At 39.1% G+C, this 14,440-nt stretch overlaps 1 protein-coding gene across 12 annotated transcripts in view; it reads left to right on the top strand.

Moving 5' to 3' along the window:
* ENOX1 (ecto-NOX disulfide-thiol exchanger 1) overlaps positions 1–14,440 on the top strand; it is a 540,515-nt gene that overhangs the window by 415,109 nt on the left and 110,966 nt on the right. For 10 of the 12 annotated variants that reach the window (XM_078390695.1, XM_078390697.1, XM_020797018.3 and 7 more), the window contains one exon: positions 3,407–3,527. The exons of the other annotated variants lie outside the window; for them this stretch is intronic. In XM_078390695.1, the coding sequence (XP_078246821.1) occupies positions 3,407–3,527 (121 nt within the window). The remainder of the gene's footprint in view (positions 1–3,406; positions 3,528–14,440) is intronic. 12 annotated transcript variants of the gene reach the window in all.

The raw sequence follows: 14,440 nt of genomic DNA on the forward strand, positions 1-14,440 counted from the left end.
CACTTTGCTTGAAGTTTTGTTGCAGTAACATCTTCTTCAGCTTTTTGTTCCAAGCTCTAGCAGGTTGTCCAAGTCCATACAGTCATTTCTTTAGTTTGCAAACAAAGTTAGGATGATTTTGGTTGATGAAGCCCAGTAGTTTTTCCATATACAACCGCTCGGTAATCTCACCATGCAGAAATGCCGTTTTGACACATAGATTAGAGATGGGCATGAATTAATTCAATTTGTCGGCATGGCACCACAGGTGCTGCACATTCCCTCCCCCCCAACCCCTGGCCAGCTGCCCCACTCACAAGCCTCCACGCCCCGCCTGGTTCATCCTCCTTCACTGGCTGCCCAGTCCAGGAAGGAGTTTGAGCTTGCCTTCCCCATCTCCTCTGGCAGCTGAACACTCAGACAAGGGTGAGGGACAAGGATTCTCCTTGCACAGCTGTTGAATGGTCAGCTGCTGGAGGAAGCAGGGAAGGGAAGCCCGAACTCCTTCCTGGACTGGGCAGCTGGCAAAGGAGGACGCCCTGGGTGGAGCACGGAGGCTTGTGAGCGGTCAGCCAGGCAGGTGGTGGGAGGAAAGGAATACACAGATGAATTCTATCACCCTGGGACAAATTAATTCATGCCATCTCTAGTCTAGGTGCTTAGATTTGCATCTTCCTGGAATTTGCCCACACTATATTTTTTTTCAATATTGTGTAAATATATTACCTTGTTACATCACTGAGGTTAAGAGATTACTAGCTTTGTTACTGGCTAACTGAATGGTTCCATAGCTGATGGAACACATCACTCTAACTCTCGACTTCTGGCAGACTCTGTAGCTATCAGAACCCTGACTTGAAAATGGGTGGGAAGGGAGGGGGAATTTGAAGTAGAGAGGAAGCAATTGGATGCTACTGAGTTGACTGACATTCACCCTAGTCCATAAAAGGTCCCTCCGTGCCAAAATCTTTCAAAGGCATCATACGTAGGGTGCAGTATATCCAACAATAATTTAGGCATGACAAGTGGAAGTTTTGGCTTTATTTTTCTGTGAAAGATCAACCTATGTGCAGCATCATAAATCACTTTTGGAAAGTCCCTCTTGGTGAAAATCATAAAAAATCAGAAGGAATAGAAAACATCCTTCTTTGAGACCATGGAAAGCTATTGTTTGTCAGCATTAAATGGATATCTTGTCCCACTCCATAGAAGGCAGTTTTTTATTTCTAATCCTACTGTAGAAGGGAAGAGCCCATAATTCATACTGGCAAGGCACTGTTTTCCACATAGGAGATCCCAAGTTTACTTGTTAGCTTCACCATTTGAAGTAATCATGTTGATCAGTCTGAGACCAATGAGAGTGAATAGCTTTGGTGTCCACTACCACTTCCCAAACTTGTCTGCATATGCTACTGGACTTTATCTCCCAGTAGTCTCATCTAACATGGTCAGAAATTTGGAGAGATGAGGTCCAGTGGCATTTGGACCTCAACATTTAGGAACCACTAGTCTAGACAAATCAATTGCCTGAGCCAGTAGAAGTTCACATTTTCAGCAGTTTGGTTTTCCTTGGACTTGCAGAAATAACAATGGAGCATCCTTTGAATTTGGGACTGAATTCTATTTTCATCAGTGTGGATGGCTTGCAGACTGGGTTGGAGAGATTTGTTCCAAAATTTTCCATGTGGTGCCCCCCTGTTCACCTACAGGCCATACCTGTTTCTGTCTAAATAGTATATAACATGATGTGTGTATTTTTGCATTACACTGTAGATGCTTCTGTACTCTTTTTGAAATAGACAGATAAATTGTAATCTGCACCATAAGTTTTCACATCTTTGAAACAGGGTTCATTAGGCCATCCCCTATTTTAAAAAAAGAGAGGAAAATTCTTGAGTTTCCAGATATTCTTTGTTAAAACATGTATTAATCAACTTCAGTCCTTTCCAGTGATTAAGGGCTGCACGGGCTTCTATTGTAATGGATTAGATTCATTGATGAATTCTGGGTGCATCTCTCAGAGGAATTATTTCAGTTCCTCAATCACTGAAAGAAACAAATTGTGTGTTCTTTCAGTTACATTTATTCCTTGGAAGGAAGTGTCTTCTTTCCCTCATTTCAAAGATTTCAAACCACCTCTATGGGAACTGGGCCCTTTGTTGATAGAAAAATTAGCTGTCTGCAGATTCAAAGGCACTACACTAATCACTGGGCTGCATCCTTGTGTTTCACCTGACAGTATTATTAGGATAAAATACAATTCCCTCAATCTTCTTTTTGCCACTGTTATGGAAGGCAGCCATTACATACACTCCATGCTTTTCTGTGAGAACAAAAGTGATCTGAGCTTTTGTGAAGCCCATACGTACATTTGCTGATTGTGTTCTCTGGCTGCTTTTCCTTCCAGTGATTTCTCTGTGGACTGGCTTTTCACCCTTACATTTATTTCATTAAAGTACGATTTTCCATGGAGGCTTATGGCTTTCAGTTTTGCACTTTAGGCACACTAAAAATCTGTCTGATATGGATTTATCTTTAATGATTTATTATGTTGAGAATTGGATCCTTCTTGCATAATATTGAAGGCACACAGAAAAGGTAAGACAGTATCTTTGAAACATTTCCTGTCAAAAGATGGTGCACCTTTTCACATTGTATAGAATTAAACCAATAGCTTTGGTAACTGCCAGAGTATCTTGGGAATTAAAACTTCAGCTTGAAAAAAAGAACTATCTAAACCTTATGAGTGCAGTGTATTACAATAATGAGAGGATGGAAATGTTTCCAGCATAGATGCCAGACCCTGATCAACTTGCTTTAGATCTCAGAGCAGAATTGTACTTAATAGGCTGAAGTATGTAGGATTTCTCATGCAGACATCTCTCGGCCATGTGGTTAACAGGGATGAGAACAGTATGCATGTACCGGAGCAGAGCCTGTGCAAGGGAATTGGCATTCATCCCCTTCCCCTTCCTCTTCTTCTCAGGCACTTATGAGTCATGCCTACCACCTGTCACTCACAATGGGATGGATTTTTGGACACTCCAGTCAGGAACCTTTTCAAACTGCTCCTTCTCATCATCAGTGCTTCAAATATTTTTGTGCAATTGTCTTTTTACAATTAAGTTTTCATGTTATTTTGGCATGTTTTGCTGTTTACATTTCAATAGCTTTCTTTCATACAATAAAATAAAGATTATGAGAATTTGAAACGAGGAAAACAAGTCAGCAAGTAGAACATTAAAATGGAACATTTAAAAAAATTGACATCTCAACCAAAATCACTATAAACATACACAATCCTTAAAATTAAACATCTTTGTATCTCATGCTCCTATTTCGGTTTATAATCAATTAAGTGTCTTTAAAAAATCCGTATATACACTCTTGATTATCAATGTAAAGTTTGGGTTTTTGTCTTACGTAGGAACTCAGGAATGCTCACAGTGAACAACTCATGGGGATTCGGCGGGAGGAAGAAATGGAAATGTCTGATGATGACAGTACTGATAATCCCAATAACAAAAAACTTAGAGTTGACGAATCAGGTAAAACTGCACATACTGTTTTTTTGTAATATCAAAGGAATCTATTCAAATTATGGATCATGCATCTTCTTTTGTTTTCTGGCTTATTATTTCTACATTAATTACAGAAAATGCGGTGCCCCAGGAGATATCCTGCAAATTTACTACATTTTCCAGCAGTTGCTGTTAGAAAGATACAGAATGATAGCGTTTTCTGGCACCATGCTTACCCCTTTGACAAAAATGTTTTAAAACCAACAGGCAAATGAACTCTCCTTTCTGAAAATGTTTTTCCTGGTTTTCTGTGCACGTTTGGAAGTGAATAAGATAGAATATGGACCCTAGACTAGTCTATTGATTTTTCAGCAAAGTTGGGGGAGGGAGTACTTCTTTCTCAAATACCTGTGCATTTGCACTTAAATCACCTTTACAACTTGGAAGCGACTCATGAATATTGACCCTCCAGTCTTTTAACACTAAGTGATAAACCTTTACATACTGAATCCTCTTTCAGCCCTTCCAATCAGAAAAGAGATGTGTTCAAAGGTAAGGGGACTCAATTTATTGAATACTTTTTCTAAAATAATATTCGGATTGGTATGTAAAAATAAATGGAACTAACAAATTGCAAACCTTCATTTATATTTATTTTTGTTGAAGATTTATTGTCTTTCAATCACATGATTTCAAGTTGTTTTCCATTGAGTTGTGGATAGAGATGGGCAATATAACTGCTCCCTTGGGAACTTAGGTTAACCCTCTCCCATTTTTCCTACCACCAAGAGTTGTTGATGCACCTTTTCAGGCAGGCTTTTAGTAATCATAATAACTGAGTCTCTGAATGCAGTTTTTTAGCTAGTAAGTTTGGTTTTAAATGTTTTAGTCACTTAATGCAGTTTTAATTATTGTTATAGTTTAATCACTTGTTGATGTGTTATTTATTGTGCTTTTAGTTTTACAGTGGTGCCTCGCTTAACAATGTTAATTGGTTCCAAAAAAACATCGCTATGGGAAAACATCGTTAAGCGAAACACCATTTCCCATAGGAATGCATTGAAAACCGGATAATCCGTTCCAATGGGAACGGATTACCGTCCTTAAGCGAAAATTGCCATAGGAAACATCGCTAAGCGAAACACGGTTCCCCCATTGGAATGCATTGAATAGGTTTCAGTGCATTTCAATGGTTTTGACAGGTCCGTTTTCACTATTTTTAAAGTGTCTTAAAATGTTCAAAACTGTTTAAAATGCTTGGAATCACTAGTGCACCCTGTAAAACCTTTGCAAACTTAATTTGGCTTTGTTCTGAGTCTTCGTTAATTTTTGGTGAATTCCCCCCCCCATTGGAATGCATTGAACTGTAGGTTTGACAGCTGGGAAACCATCACAAGTTGATGGCCAGTACAACAGAAATTATCCATAACAGGTTGAAATAAGATTTAGAAGTTTATTTTTGAATTGTAACAAACCATCCACAGTGCAGCTATATCAACCATTCTTTAAAATTAACAGTTACAGTTATTAATATGATAATAATATTAGAACTGCAGAGAATAAAACTTGTAGTTTCTCTGGGTCTATGTCAGATAATGCCACAATATAGTAATGATGCCATGTCGGTATTTTAGGTATATTTGTGAATCAGTTTGTTTGACTTAGTAAGAAGTTAATCCTAAAATATAGCTGATATGGTTGCATATCACTGTGCTTTGCTCTGTGTTCATACCTTCCTTCCTGTGGCAACATCCAGGGTCCCAGCATCTTGGCAGGCCCATCACTGATGGCAGACCTGTGTCGTGTTCAGTTTCCCCCCAGCTCATTGTTCTAAAGCTAGTTGGCTAGACACCATTTAAATATATCGCAAGGTCCCATAGCGATGCCATATTGAGGTGTTGTGATAAATTGAAAATGACCGCTAGACCACATTGCCTAGTGCACTCTTGTTGTTGTTGCCACCACCCTATCAGCCCACTGGGATCCCCTGATGGATGAGGGCATCCACTGTGGGAGTTTGTTTGGGGGATGTCCCTAAGGAAAATACTTTTAAATTCACCATAGAACTGATGGGCTGTGATTTACTCTAATTTGCACAAGTCCATTTACCACACCATATGACTAACATTAGTATAATGCTGGTAATGGAATTTTTTGCTCAATCTTCTTATTGTCTAATATGTGCACCTTTTATTTCTGCTTTCTTCTGTAATAAAATTCCTAGCTAAAGGCTAACATCAGACTTCATGAAGAAAATAGATCACTGACTAATCTCAGCCACTTCAATTTGGTTCTAAAAGTGCATTTATATTTACAGTTTTTCCTGGAGAAGTTAGAACTGATTACGTTTCTATGGCAACTAACTACTTTGATTCTTTATACCTATCTGCTGTAATCAAGCCTAATATAGATTTACTCTATATGCAATGGTACCTTTGTTTTTGTACATTATTCTTTCTGCGTGTATGTGGGACAGGAACAATTTTGAGTAACAAAATATTATGGGTATGAAAATTGGTAAATAATCATGGCTACCCCTTCTGCTTCTTCATTTTTGGGATGAGTTATTTCATCCTTCTTTACATTGAGCAAAGATTGTTATAGCAGATAGTTGCACCCATAACTCAAGAAAGGGTGGAATACAGATGCCAAACATAATAATCTTCTGGCTGATTCAGCATCACTTGTTATTCCATCTCTGTAAATTGATTGCATTGTCTTTGCCCTTGCAAATCCTCCAATAGGCGTTGGGGCTACAAAAGCACATAATTCAAGATGGTGCATGGATGAATTTAGAATGCTAGATACATCCATATTGGCTTTTGCACTATCCCTTACATGCCCTCTCAATTCTTCCTGCTTTTAAATAGTACCATACATGTTGATACTTCCAGATCAGTATTGTTAGTAAATAAACAAACCAATCTGTTTTGTAAGCTTGAAGAAAATGGGTGAAAGAAATGGAGGTTGTCACTAAAGCCTACCAGTTAGCACTATGTACAGCCCAAGCACAGCCTGTTATGCTACAGGTGAATATTAGAACTGGATTCATCTGAGCCAGATGTATAACCAAAGCTTGTATACCAGGCCAAAATAGGATTGGTTTGGCCCTAAATCAAAATTGCTGCTTAAACTACTGTATCCAGAAGCATTCGAGCAGGAGTAGAAGCAGTGAAGAAGTGACATGAGCATGTCTAAAGTGCCAGGCAAGTAATTCATTTGTGAGAACATCATTTCACTTAAGATACTTTTTTCTCTTCATAGCTTCTTTTGTGGCAAAGCTGTCAGTTTTCTCCTCCAGTATAAAACAACTGGATAATTTATTCAGTGGCTAATAAAGGGGATAACTGCAGTTGTGCCTTTCAGTTGAAACTTATTACCTCTTGACTGATTTCTTTAGAGATTTAGATTCCTGTTCACTGTTTCAGTTCTTTCTGGATCATCAGTGCAGAGCTAGGATGGCTATTTATGTCTATCATGAAACTACTTCGCATCCTATAGAGAGGAAGAGACAGGGCTTTCCATTCTGCACCGTGCATCAGCCGTGCCTTTATTACCAAATCGACTTGGCTGACACACATTGTCAGAACAACACGGATATCTCTACTTCAAATATTACCAAAAAGTGGGGGTAGGGAGATAGTACTATTCTCCTTTAGAAACCTAAATCTCTGGGGGCATTGCATAGACATGGGTGCTGGGTCTACAGTTCTTCCTTTCAAATCTCATATAAAAGAAGGTTGTAGATGTATTGTGGAAATGACAGAAATAATCATGTCTGTAAAATAGCTCTCAGTATAAACGCAAAATGCACAAGGGAGGCCATACTTTGTGTTTGATTCAAAAGAGGGAAATAGTATGCTATAATAAAGGGCTACTTCAGATGCATCAGTGCAGAAGAAGAGCTGACTAGCCCTTCTGCCTCAATCTGTTTCCTTTCTTTGCACAGAGAACAATCTGGTTTATAGATGAGAGATGATTAATCCAGATTTAGCAGCAGCACTTGGGAGATTTGCGGGAGGGTTCTTGCTAGCCTGACAATACCGTTTAAAGAGCTCAAGGTTTTTCATTTGCAGGTTAAGGGGTGCAAGTGAGAAGTGGTTCCTAGAGGGGAATTTTCCTGCAAGCCCTTGGCAATACTTTTGGGCACTTGGCAAAAGCTGCAGTCATTATAGCTCAGCTCAAATGTAGCCTTATTTGCATTGCTACTGATGGTGTAAGCAGCAGGAAGAGCACAAAATGTCCGATTGCTGTGGTAAAGTGTGAAATATTCTCTTTAAAAATGAACCACTGGTTAGATTTTTTTAAAAATGTTAAAATGCAGACCTTGGCTCTAAAGCATTTATTCAGGGAAAATCAGCCTGCCAGTCCATAAAACCTTTAGATCGAATACCATCTTGTGAGTTCTCGCTCTCCTACCCACTGGCACTGCAAGCGAAGACCTCGAAGTAAGAGACTCAGAAGTAATTTTAAGAATTATTGAAGTGCAGCTGTGTGCACACAGCACGCTGGAAAGACTTTTACCCCTAGGATATATTTGTAATTTCCCATGTAATGGAAGGGCGGTATTGTTACACTCCTAATGCAGCAGTGGTGCACAGAGGTTCTCTATTACAGCTCCAGTAAGCGAAAAGCTTTAGCAGGAAGCATATAAAAAGGTGAAAAATATTTCCTAACAATGGGCCAGAGAACGAAGGGTCTTATGAAGACTACTGTCCGCTGTAACCTTCTTGACCTCTGATAGATATTTCTGAACTCTAAATGTCTTTCAGTGTTGCCCCTACAATATTCATTCATTTAATTACACTGAGAGCCTGGCCATGTGCCACAGTCACTGAGTGAAGAATAGGCACTTGTAAGCCAGTCTTTGACTTTAAAGCTCTGAAAGCAGAGACAGGATGGAGGGGGTGGTAAGGAAGGGGATAGAGAAGTCACAGTTGCTGGCCAGTTTCCACAACTTATTTCTTTCTTAGAAATTCTCTCAGGGTGTTTAGCCAGTGGGTGTTTAGCCAGATATTTGGACCCCTTCAAGGACAGGTTGGTTCGCTCTTTTTTGGCAGCGATCACATGACATGGAGCAAATCAAATCCTCTCCAGAGCATTTCTGCCTGCACCTTTCTGGCCCCTGTTAAGGGTTTCTACTTTTTTGGTGAGAGTAAGATGGTCCAATTTTCATTCATTTCCGGCACATTTGACTGCTGGGGATGAACCAAAAGTGACCCTTCCTCTAATTTGCTGGTATTGTAAAGTGGCTGAAGAAGAGGGCAATTTCACAATATTGGCAAATTAATCACTTCCTCTGCTCTGTGGAGAGGCTGAGAAAGGAGGGGGGAATAAATGTGTAAAAGAGCATCAAATATTCACTGCATCACTTTAAAGAAACCGGGCTCTCTCTGCAGTGGCACCTTCAGTGTGGGATGCCTTACCCCAAGAGCTATGTCAGGCACCCTCCCTTTGTGCCTTTCAAAAAGCTGTTAAAAACAAAGCTGTTTAGAGAGGCGTTTGGGGAGATTCTCCCCAACTAATAGGAACAGTGGAGAAAGAAAGAGGGGAACTCTGTATTTAATATCCTGAAACTGATACTAGCCTCCTGCCTAGCCTTGTTTGTTTGCAATAGTTTATTGTTTTATAGTAATTTTATACTATTTTTTGCTATATCTTTTATTGCACACACCCCTCCAGAGTAGTGATTGCTAGATGGCTGGGATGTAAATTGAATAAATAAATAATAATACAAGGCAAGAAGAGAGCTTTGCACATAACAAGTTCCATGCAATTAACTCATTTTTCCAACAGAAAAATTATAATTGTGATTTATTATGACTTACATTAATGACAGATAATGTCACTCATTTTTCACTATAACTGATTTTAGTTATTTTTATTGATCTCGGGTGCACAAATGATCCTATTTACTAACTTTCTGGGCGCCACTTGGGTTGTTGCTGGAATAGGAGGAGGTGTTTCTAAAGAAGCGCATTTTTCCTGGCTCCCCAGCTCCGACTTTACACTCAGGATCTTAGCCAGTAGATCTGCTTTTCCCCCCTGCAAATATGACCTGGAACAGTAGCACCTGGCATCCCCATTGGCCTGCAAAGAGTGCTTTTATGATTCTGTTATCATCATACTTATCACCACCACCACCACCATCATCATCACTGCTACTACACGCAAAGGAGTAGATTTGGAATGCTTTCAGAATTTGATTTGCATGCTTATTCTTGAGTAATACAGCCATTGTGACTTGTGAATAGATAATCTAGTCCCTTTCACTTCTGAATAGATATGCATAAACTGAGTTTTTGTGCTGTGCTGCTTTTCACTGTTTCTTTTGACTACAATAGACATGCAAAAAGGTTGTTTTGAGAATATTTCATTGGTGTCCCTGTTCTGTGCAATGACTTCCTTTTGAGTAAAATGCATGAGACTGAAAAAAAAAGTCGAAACAAAACATTCATCTTTCAGCTCCTGACTTTTCTGACACAGGGCAGAGCTGTATGTTGAAAACAGCATTTCAAATGTATTTTTCTGAGTTTTATAAATATTTGTATGCTGGAGTGAGTCCAGCCATATTTATATGCCATTCTTTGTTAATCCTATGGATTAATATTTTTTCTAAATTTTGTCCTGTGTATGCATGAGCACATGCATGATGTATAAATAGGCTAAAACTGTCTTAGGCTATTAAGATACATTTTGTACTACAGACCAGTGGTTTGTTGCATTGAGATACTTTTGACAAACAAAAACTAGCTCTTCTTATATTTGAGAAACTGGAATGTAAATGGTTACTTTAAAAAACTAATTTGTGACAATGTATTAATTCTGTCCCCCTTGAAACTGTAGTGGCAACTGATTACTTTTAAAAAGGAACTTTCAAAAGAAGGGGGCCTGCAGAGATCTTTAAAAAATAGGATAAATACAAATCAGTGGTTTTGCTGCATGCAAAACAGTAGATAGGACATCACATTATTTTGGGGGGTAGGTTTTACTTAGCTTTTAAACATACAATACAGGCCTTGTTGGCCCATCACCTATCCTGGATTCCTGTTCCATTGAATAACTGAAGTCTTTCACTATAAGCAATTGAAAAAGGAAATGAAGGTTCAGTTAAGGAATTTACTGTATTGTGACTGAATAGCCCTTCTGGAAATCTCACTTCGTTTCATGCCACTCCTCTGCTCTGGTTCCTCTTCCTGTCACCATTTTGAATTGGGCCTCAGGAAATGGAGCAAAAAGTCCCATGGACTGATTCTAAATAAAGAGAAACAGGCAGCAGGTTAGGTACGTTCATCCTCATCTCACATTCCCACTCCAGCAATGGCAGTTGTTTTTAAGTGAAAAAGATTTAATTAAAAAAATAAATGTCTATTTGAATGAATTTGGTTTACAGAATGAATAATAATGAATAATTGTGTGCCATCAACTCTGACTTACGGCAACATTTTTAAAGGTTTTCTAGGTAGAGAACTCCTAACCTTTGGATCCACAGCCAGGCCCCTAAACCACTGTGTTATCCAGCCACGTAGAGTAATAATTAAGGAATGACTAAAGCTTAATAATGACATGTATAGATAATATTCAATGAAATAAAAATAACTCATTTCTGTGTTTTAATCTGTTTTTAGCTGTTACCAATTTTTATGGTTGGCCCACTTTTGCTGTGTTGTTTGTACAGTGTACCCCTATGCAATCTGAAAAATATCCCCCAGGTCCTATAGGGTTGCCCACTCTTGTAGGTATTTAGGTGGAGACTGTCAGTTAGTCCTCTATTTGTTTTCTAAATCTAAGGTTTCCAAAATGTAAATTTGCAAAAATCTGTGTGTCCTTGCTGTGGAGTGCTTATAGCACTCTTAGCTACATCACTGAATGTCTCATTTGGCCCACCACACCACATGCAATGTGTACAGATCAAATGTGTGAACCACTCTCTCTGCAGCCCTGGTTGCCTCCTCCTGGTTTGTTTGTTCGTTTGATTTCCATTTAATTTTGGCCACAACACTGTTATTCATTGTGCAGAAGGGCAATAATAATAAACAGTGGCAAGTTGCTGCTACTTAACAAGCCGCTTCTTGGATTCACCACTGTGTGCCAGTCAGAATTCCTGGGTGCATGCCCAAGAACCGAAGTGGCGGTCATTAACTAATCACAGCTCACCATTGCAAGTTACATTGTTCTTTGACTACTATAACCACACAACAGGATTTTGGACTCTCTTTTTAAATTTGTGACATGACAGACAGAGTGACAGCCTCATTTGAAGGACAGGAGCAATTTAAGAATGTAATATCTGAAGAATTCAGTAACTAAGGCAAGGTTGTGTTGTTGTCCACAACAATAAAACACACCTGGAACAGCCGACAAATGTCGACACAGCTTTCCTGAGTAAGAGTATATTTTTCATGATGAGAATCATCCTCATAAGCAATGCGGTAAAGAGCAGCTTTGAAGAATTAACTAGAATTCTGTATTGAATTTAACATATTTGTGTACCTACAGTAATGAATAAGAGTTTGTCCGTTCTGGAGTTATTATGATTAGTACAACACTGGATACTTATTCTTAAAGGGGAGAGGGAAAGACTTTTGCCTGCAATATAGCCAGTAGAGAATTACCCTTTTTGGTTCCAACTTGGATTAATCAACTACAGAGGCTCACTTTAAGTTACTCACAAGTGTTAAATTAATTTGGATTTTCTTACATTTGAAAATAAAGGCCCTTAATTTTAATAACTTTTCATGTTACTTTAATTTTAGAAAAATCAGAAGGCTGCAGCTGTTCTAAAGTATGATTTTTTGATGCTATGATTTGTTTTCTCTGAAAATGTTTACTGTAATCCCATATTCAGAAAGCTTTCCTGCATATTTATCAAGCAAGTTTATAAGTTTACAAAAGGATGTATATAGTGCAGTAAATATTTTACAAAGTTAAGAGCTCAGTTTCATTGACTTCAACAAGTAAAGGGCACGATCCCAACTAATCAAGATGGCTGAAGGCTGGGTCACCTGACACTAGGCTGGCTGTGGCTGGGTTGAACCCAAACCCTCCCAGCCTTCAGAACATGGAAATTACTACCCTTTGCTTGCCCTAACCTTGCATAAGATCTTGAATCTGTCCTTTCTCTGCCCGTTTTTTTGGGGACAATTGAATATGGTTGCATTGTAATATGCTCTCACTCTCTCTTTAAACCTGGGTTTGTTTGTTTGTTTTTTGTATTACTGTTTCATGGTATGAGAGAAGATCTCCATTTCTGGGGGGAAAGGTCCATGCTAGTTTTGAACTCAGTAATTTGTTTCATATCTTTCGGTATTTCCTTGTTTGCTATAGCATTACCATTCCTTTTTTTATAAACACATAATCAAACAATCATTTCATTCCTGGTGTTCACATAAAATTTTCTATTCACCTGACATTCACTTAATCCAGTATCTAAGTTAACATATAGAAGAGGAGTGAGGAGCTTTTCCCTCCCTCTCATGTGACCTTCACATCGTCTCCCCTAGTGAAGGGGCAGATTGGCTGGTGCTATGTACCTCCTGTTCTTAGAAATCGGGCTACCCTATTTGACTACCTATAGAGCTAGCTATCTGCTCCCACCCTGCCACTTCTACTGCTGGACTCATTTTTTTATTGTTTTTTATTGTTATTGTCATTTTGTGCCACCATGTTGGCTGGGGCTTATGGCAGCCCTATTAATGCATGTCACTCCCCCATGCTGGGTTGCAGCAAAAGCAACTGTAGACAAGTGAAAGCACAGACACTGACTCTGTAGATACAGGGGTCTTATATGGTGAATGAGGCCATGGATCCACTAGGCCCAGTGCTCTCTCGTCTGAGTGACAAAGTTGGGTTTTTTTGCCCTACCACCTGATGCTAACTAGCTAAGAGGTTGTTGTGTGAAGAACGTAGGCTGATTCTATGGCCCCTTCTCTATGGTGTGAAGCTTCCAGTCTGCTTTGTTTTTTAAATTATCCTAATATTTTCCCCTTGTGCTTGGGATCATTGTTGTTTTCTAATGCTCATTTTCCCCCAATTTTGCCTTTTAAATCTAGTCCAGCATAAATCAAGTCTGCAATCCAAACTGGAAACAAAATCTTAATTACCTGCCTTTTTAAAAGGTACAAGATTTTATTGGAAATCAACCAAGCTTCACTGTTTATTAGATGTCAGGTTCTAAAAGAGGACTTTAATTACATGCAGCAATGTGCATCACTGGATGCCATTCAACAGGCTACATCTGAATTGCACTGGCAATTTCACACTTGTAGCATGACAGCAATTAATAACTGAATATAAAGAGGGCTTTTGCTAGTTCCATGAGGTGAGGGCATTAAATTCTAACATAAATTATCAAGATACTATCACACAGCCTTTGGCAATTCAACTGTATTAGAATTTGGCTGTTGATGGAAGCAAATGTCTTTGAAAAAGAATGTGGTTTATGATGCATCAGATTGCAGGACCTGTGGACAGATGCAGCTATGAATAACATCAACAGAGACATGGTCCTTGCAGAGGTGGTAAGCCTGTGCTTGGGCTGCAGTGAGAGTTTGGGGGTGGGGGTGTTGTGTTGTTTTTTGTTTCTGTTTTTTTGCCCGGAATTGAACGTCGGTGCAGATACAGGAAGCCAGATTGACCTGTTTCATATCAGGATCTAGCATTGCTGCCCTGCATCCCTGGTTAAAATGTGGATGAGAAAAAGCAGTTGACATGGTCAAGGAGGAGGAAGGAATGAGCAAGGAGGCCCTGTTGGGTGCCTATTTTCAAACACTGAAATAGACATAAAATGCTGAGGCTTTTTGATGTTTGAGGGGACAGCATGACAAAGTACAATTCATGTGCGAGCCAAGCAGTCTTTGGCTCTGCAAGTTGTAGCTCGTGAGATTGTTTTTCTCTAGTGCAGCAATCAAACAAGGGAAATTTCCTGTACAGTAGATAAT

Source organism: Pogona vitticeps, chromosome 3 (assembly GCF_051106095.1).
Source record: "Pogona vitticeps strain Pit_001003342236 chromosome 3, PviZW2.1, whole genome shotgun sequence".
Taxonomy (NCBI): Eukaryota; Metazoa; Chordata; class Lepidosauria; order Squamata; family Agamidae; genus Pogona; species Pogona vitticeps.